This window comes from Macrotis lagotis, chromosome 7, assembly GCF_037893015.1.
Source record: "Macrotis lagotis isolate mMagLag1 chromosome 7, bilby.v1.9.chrom.fasta, whole genome shotgun sequence".
NCBI lineage: Eukaryota > Metazoa > Chordata > Mammalia > Peramelemorphia > Peramelidae > Macrotis > Macrotis lagotis.
This window is the reverse complement of record NC_133664.1, coordinates 96,331,911-96,338,963: the sequence shown is the minus strand read 5'-3', so window position 1 is coordinate 96,338,963 and position 7,053 is coordinate 96,331,911. Positions and strand designations below refer to the sequence as shown.

General features: G+C 44.7%; 1 protein-coding gene across 3 annotated transcripts in view; it reads left to right on the top strand.

Annotated features, from left to right (window-relative positions):
• The first annotated feature begins 2,205 nt into the window (after window positions 1–2,205).
• Window positions 2,206–7,053, top strand: part of KRBA1 (KRAB-A domain containing 1) — a 53,173-nt gene continuing 48,325 nt past the window's right edge. Inside the window, exons 1-2 of one of the 3 annotated variants that reach the window (XM_074193432.1) lie at window positions 2,207–2,421; window positions 2,583–2,666. Coding sequence is in view for 2 of the 3 variants with exons in the window: in XM_074193431.1 (XP_074049532.1) it covers window positions 2,410–2,421 (12 nt within the window). In the remaining variant the exon portion in view is untranslated. Of the gene's footprint in view, window positions 2,422–2,582; window positions 2,667–7,053 lie in introns of all 3 variants that reach the window. The other 2 variants (XM_074193431.1, XM_074193430.1) reach the window with 2 other exon arrangements.

The window sequence follows — 7,053 nt, the reverse complement described above, 5'->3', positions numbered from 1 at the left end:
GCACACAAATTGGATTTTTGGGGGGAGGAGGTCTGTGCTAAATATCCAGTCTCTCTTTCTCCTCCAGAGTCATTTGGGTCCGGTGACCAGATATGAATCAGGGTTTAGTGATTTGCCCAAGGTCACACAAGTATCAAGTGTCTGAGGTCAAATTTAAACTGTGGTACTCCTGACTCCAAGACCAGTGCTCTATCCACTGTTTCACATAGCAGCATAATAATACTGATGATGATGCTTGTCAAACTTAATTAAACTTAGAAGTTGATTTCTGGATCAAAACATGGATAACTTTATTACTTTTCTTTTATTAAATTCAATTCAGGAACCTTTTTTTTTTAAGTGTCTACTATGTTCTAGACACTTGGGTCACAAACATTGAAAAAAAGAAATAGTCCTGACCCTTAATGAGCTTTAATTCTATTGGAAAATAAATTTTACAATGTTTCTGAAAAGTAACTGATAAAGGATCAAACAATATGAACAGCAAGATTTAAAGAGCTATTTATAGTCATATAAAAATGCTCTATTATTGGAGATAATAACATAAAATAGATATGTAGAAGAAAATAAATACAAAATCATTTAATTTGAGACTAGGAGAAACATTGACAACTTGGGTAATTGAGAAAAGACTGATAAGAGGTGACCCTTGAACTGAGACTCTTCCTGGGACACTTAAATTTGTGACCTCTGACAAGGTAACACTCCTCAGCTATAAAATGATGGGGCTAAATGAGAGGCCCTTTTGAGGTCCATTGTAGTTCTGAAGCTGTGATCCTATGTCACAGGATTTGTTGGCACCGATATTCTGGAATGAGGAATGCTGGGCAAAGCTACCTTACATGTAAACTATAGGAACGAATACCTGCCTGCACACACACACACACACACAGAGCCTGAAACCCTATTAGAGAAATCCTAGTTCTTTGCTATATAAGATTTTCTTGTCATCAGGCAAAATACTTCTTGCTCAGATAATACCTGAAGTCTAGAGCAAGGTCCTTAAATGTGTCAGTGTGATAGAGTCCTTTGGTAGTCTGCTCAACCTATGAACTCCTTCATAACTCTATAGAATGACAAAGGAAATTAATTATACTGGGATGATTGTGTGTGTGTGTGTGTGTGTGTGTGTGTGTGTGTGTGTGTGTGTGTGGTGTGTGTTTAAAACAAGGTCATGGATTTCAAGCTAAGAAAGCCTGTCCTAGAGTATCTTAGGATCATAGCATGAACCAGGTAGTAACTAAATAATAATAATAGTTCCCATTAGCATAATGCTTCTTAAACAACCAAGAGGTAAATGCTATGGGTAGCCCCGTCTCATAGATGAGGAAACAGGTCAGAGAGGTTTAGTCCTTTGACCAAGGTCTCCCAGTTAGGTTTGGGGTGGGGGCTGAGATCTGGATCCACTATGTGGATCCGGGGAGTGGAGGTGAGAGAGCACCCAGGGGACCGTCCCTCGACTCTTCAGGCTGGTCCTGGACGGGGCTGGCGCCGGCGCCGTGTGCCCGGAGCTCCAGGCGGCCGGAGAAGAGCCTGGGCCAAGAGGACTTTCCAATGTCCCTGCAGGTGTGCTGAGGCGTTGGTAGGCAGGGAAGAGAAAGGGGGAAAGGGCACCACCCGGACAGCAGAGGAAGTGGCCCAAGATGCCTCAGATAAACTTGGGCAACGTCTGCATTTTGTTGGCCAGTGTCCAGCTCCTTGAGCCATCCTTCATTCACCTTGCTCCTGACCGCTGGGGATGGGGGTGGGGGTGGGTTGTGTGTGGGTTTTGTGGTGTGTGTGTGTGTGTGTGTGTGTCTCCAGGGTAGCCGTGACAGATTAGCCTCCTGCTCCGGGGGCCTCCCCTCCCCTCCCCCATCGCGGCCCCTACCCTGTCCGACTCCCGGGAAAGGAAAGGAGAGACAGCAGCCCCCCGATTCCCTCCGCCCCGGCCCACGGCCTTCGCGGCTCCTTGTGGGGTGTGTAGTTCCTTCTTTCCTCCGGAGGCGCGATGCCGGGAGGGATGGAACTACAACTCCCAGGGATGCCAGCCTGGGGTGGGGAGGCAATCAGCTGGAGGAGAGCTCCTGGCGCTCAGACCCTCCCCTCCTTCCTTTCGCACCCCCGGCTCCCACAGCTGCCCCAGCCCCGCGTTCCCCAGGCCCCCAGCCCCACCCCGCAGCCCGGTCCCCAGCCGGGGTCGGACGGCCCTCCCCGCGGTGCTCAGGGCTGCGGCTCGGCCGTTCTGTCATCGTCCCCTGCACTGCACAGCCCGGCTCCCTTGGAAGGGGAGGGACTCACAGACAGCGGACAGACAGATCCCCCCTCCCCCCGCAAGTCTTGGGGGAGACAAAGGCCTGCTGGCTGGGGTACGGGGGATTTCTGGCCGCGGCCCCCGAGGGCAAGTCAGGGGGGCTGCCCCCGGCAGTAATGGCTCTCCAGGTAAGCCTGTGTGTGCATGGGTGTTGGGGTGGGGTTGGACCGGAGCCCTGGACCCTCTCTCCTCCTCCTCCCACCCTCCCAGGCCGCGCACCCAACGAGGAAACCCCCCGGGGATGGAGACCCCCGACCCGCTAGTAGGGCATCATCCCTTGTCCCCTTAGGGGAAGAGGCCAGGGCTGGGACGCACAGCACCTTCTATCAAACTTTCCACCCGCCTGGGACAGCCCACGAGATCCTGAATCCGGGTGAGCCCTTTTCTCCTGCACCCCAGCTGTATGGACCATGGGGTGCCTGGCAGGCTTTGACCCTATTCGAAGACTGAATCCCACCTGCTTTGAAAAAAAGGAACTTCACTCCCCTAAAATCGCTATCCTATGCAGTTGAAATTCCAGGACTAGAAATTCATTGGTTGGGTTTAAACACTCGGTTCTCTGCCCTACCCCCCCCCCACTCCTTTTCCCAACACTCCCGCTAAAAAATATCAGAGATGAGGGGGCAGGGAGTTTGATTACTGGAATATGGGACTGAGAATGAGTTTATAAAAATTAAGATCCTGGAGGACCCTAAGAAGCCAATGGAAAGATGCATAAAGGTGTGTATGTATGTATGTAGACACTTTTGAAAGGTGAAGAAGGGGGCACTGAAGTTTAATGGAGGGGATAAGAATGGGACTTTCTCATCTCAATTCTTCCCCTTCTTGAGTTGAAGAACAGAGTCCTTGTAGGGATGACTTTGGTGAGTCTGGAGCAGAGATTAAAATAAGGAAGCAGCTATCCAGGATCAATAATGGAGTGATAGCTGACCCCACGTTTTGATTTTGGGTTGAAGTCCTGATCAGGTTCAGCCATGTGCCACAGCTTTTGAGAGGAGGATTTCTCTAGGGAGAAATGATTGGCAGATCAATGCTCCTTGGCTCCTCTCTTGGAAGGATGGGCCCTTAAGAGTGTTTCTCCATTTGTAAGAATAGGTTGTGCTAAACTAATCATTCTTCCATCGATGTGTGACCAAGGGCAAACATTTATGGGATGTATTGATAAGAGTTAAAGATCTGCCTGAGTCAATGCAGTTAACGGTCCATTTAGAACCAGAGTCAAAGATATTACCTGAAGTTGACTTAGAAGTATGGTCTATGGTCCAAGGGGATAGTCCATTGGGGTAAAACTCATGACCTTGATCTCATTAGCCATAGGACACTTGAAGCTCAATCATGATAAGGGAAAATCCCTGAAAGGGAGGTGAGCTATTCCATGTGCAGATAACACTGTGGAAGGGCTAGAGCAGTAATCCCTTAGGGTTTAAGTGAAGGGATAGAGGAGGGAATAAGAATAAAATGCCAGGCACTTTATTTCATACAAGTTAGGCTAATAATAGCTGTATTCATGACTAGACCCAAGAGAGCAAGATCAGATGAATCTTGGTCATTCTCAGCAGTCCTAGTCCCCTCCTCTAAGGCCCAGAAGCTTTCCTTCTTGAGATGCTTTCCATTTTTGGTATACATACACATACACACACACACACACACACATTTATTTGTAATTATTTATATTTATATTGTTAAATGTATTTTATTTTTAAGTACTTATTCTCATATATTTTCCCTATATTTTCAATGTTCATGTTGTCTCTCCCATTAGCATGTCAACTCTTTGAAGACAAGGACATTAACCTCATCTTTCTTCTTATTCCTGACATAGTACCTGACGTAGTACATACTGAATAAAATGTTTGTTGACTGACAAGATAGTATTCAGTGCCTCAGTGCAGGGGTCCAGCCTCCACTGGGTCTCTGGAACCTGACAGGAGGGACAGAGTCTGCAAAAGGAATTGAGTCAACACAAGGGTTTAAGGGCAGAAGCAGGTTGACTGTCAGCTGCTCAGGTTTATTTTAAAGTCTTAGAATTATGTAAGCATCAAGCAAGCCAAGATCTTTTTCCTGATTACAAAAGTTTACAAATTTCATTATCAATCATGTGGTTAATTTTTTATCCCTGCTCAGACCATGATGACCTCAACCTGTCTGTCACCTAGTCTGTTGCTGCATTGTAAAGTTATTAATTAAGCAGAACTTTCCTAATAATAATTTCTGATACAATTTGTTTAATGGAACGTTTTTAATGTTTCTGTGTGGCATATGTAATGTTTTTCAACATGCTCCATTGACAACCTAGAGTGAGGGCAATTATGTTTGTCTGCCCATCTGTTGATTCCTTCAATAACCACTTTCTTTTCAGCCCTTGTTAATAGGCACCGTGGTTTCTGTGACTTTTTTATTCTTTCCCATAAACTAAGGCTGTTAAAGTTCACATATCGGTCACCTATACTATTTTTTTCACCATCTTTATCATATATTCCTGTGTATGGTAAGGGGGGCAAAACTGTTGATTTCTCAGGAATTCTACCTAACCCATCTTGTATCTGTTTTTCCTGTATATTTTCTGACATCTCCTTGGAATTCCCAGTGTTGAGTTTTCCAAAGATTTCATAATATTGGAACCTTTTATATGCCTCAGGGAGAGGCAATCCTGTTAAATTTGAACGGAGTTGGGGCAGCTAGGTGGTTCAGTGGATAAAGCACCGGCCCTGGAGTCAGGAGGACCTGGGTTCAAATCTGTTCTCTGACACTTAATAATTACCTAGCTGTGTGGCCTTGGGCAAGTCACTTAACCCCATTGCCTTGCAAAAAAAAACCATTTGAACGGAGTTTACATTCTGTTTTATTCAAGGAATTTCCCTGGAATCCTCCCTTTATAGTCATTCCACTATTAGAATGGGTAAGTATTGCAATCAATATTAGTCCTACAAATATAGGTATACATGGAATCCCTATATATGTTGAAGAAGGAAATGTTCCTTCAGGTGGTGTGGCCGCCTTCAGTCTTCCTGTGGTGACTGTGTCAAGCAGCTTAGGGACCCTGGCTCCCAACACCTCAGGTCTTTAGTGCTATTTTATTCTCCTCGGAGATTTCAACACAGTATTTATTTTTGATACCTTCCCATTCATTAAGGAAGGGTCTCCTCTGAGAAATTTAGGTTCAGAGAAGAAGAGGAAAGGGAAGGGAAAGAAGTTTGATATCAAATACCCTGGAATGATCCTTTGTCTGTGTCAGAAAAAACAAAGATATTTTTCATGAAAAAGTGACTATGATATGGTGCAGTAATATGGGGTCAGAGGTTAGAAATAAATGATTTAGAAACTTAACTCTGCCACTTACCTCCTGTGTTACTTTGGACTAGGCACTTAAACTCTGGACTGTAGTTTCCTCTTTTACAACATTAAAAAGTCTCTGATTGGCAATAGTAAGAGAAGGGTCATTTCTTCACATCTGGAGAATAGGTGGCACTAGTCTCACCTAGGAAAGCAGAGGAGCTTGGTGGTGATAGAACATTCTAGGAGGTCAGGAAAGAAATGCCAAGCTAGTTCTAGATGCTCTGGATCATTCTGATTGATTGGGTGGGGTCTAGCTTCAGCACTTGATGATGCTGGCTAATAAGCAAAACATGTTTTTCTCACAGCTCTCCTGGACCTTCTCCCCTCACCCTCTTAAGAATTCACAGACTAGGGGCCCTGGAGTCAGGAGTACCTGAGTTCAAATCCAGCCTCAGGCACTTAATAATTACCTAGCTGTGTGGCCTTGGGCAAGCCACTTAACCCCATTTGCCTTGCAAAAACCTCAAAAAAAAAAAAGGGAAGAGTTCACAGACTGACAGAATATAGAATTAGAAGAGACCTCAGGTTATCTAGTTAATCAATAAACATGTTATTTAGCACCTAATCTGTGCCACATGCTGGCTATACAAATAGTGGCAAAAGACAGTCCTTACCTTCATGGAACTGATTATCTTAATGTGGGGGTTCATGGACACTGGATAGATTTTCAAGGAGTTTATGAACTTGAATGAGAAGCAAATTCATATTTTTATTTCAGTAGAGTTAGTTTCCCTTATAATCCTATGTATTTTCATTTATGTACTTAAGAGAAGGGGTCCAGGACACAAAAGAAATTAAAATTTCTGTGCCAGAAAGTAAGGGAGGCATAGCAATGTTGAGACTGAAACTTTTAGTTGTGTATTTTAAGAAACTTTTAAAATAGATTGTTTTGTGACAAAGATCCAGAAGGAGCCTTATAAGCCCTCTAGTCTACCTCCTCATCTTACAGAGAGGAAACTGAGGTTCCAAGAGAAAAAAAATAGCTTAATAGTTTAGGCTGTTCAGGTGAGGGACAAAGGTAGTCCTCCCATTCCAAATCTATCATTCTTACCTCTACCCCATGGGCCATTTCACTGAACAAAGGTCTGGCCAGACATCTTTTATTACTTCTGAGACTCCCACTGTGATGCAATTCTTCCAGATCCCCTCTTTGAAACCCTTTTCCTACCCCCAACCAGAGACCCATAATAGTTTTTTAACTTCCTTCTTTTTCCTTTAACTACACATGAAGCCATCCCATAACATCCTTGTAGATGACTAGAGTGAGTGTTCCTCCTCCATCCCATTCCCCCACCACCACCACCAGACATCCAGCCTCTCCCTACCCCAGTCCCCACTGCTGAGAATTCTGGACAGAATTGTATAAATGTGGTTGAGGTCCTCTACTTCTCATCCTCTTGGTTGCACAAGAACCAATATATCCA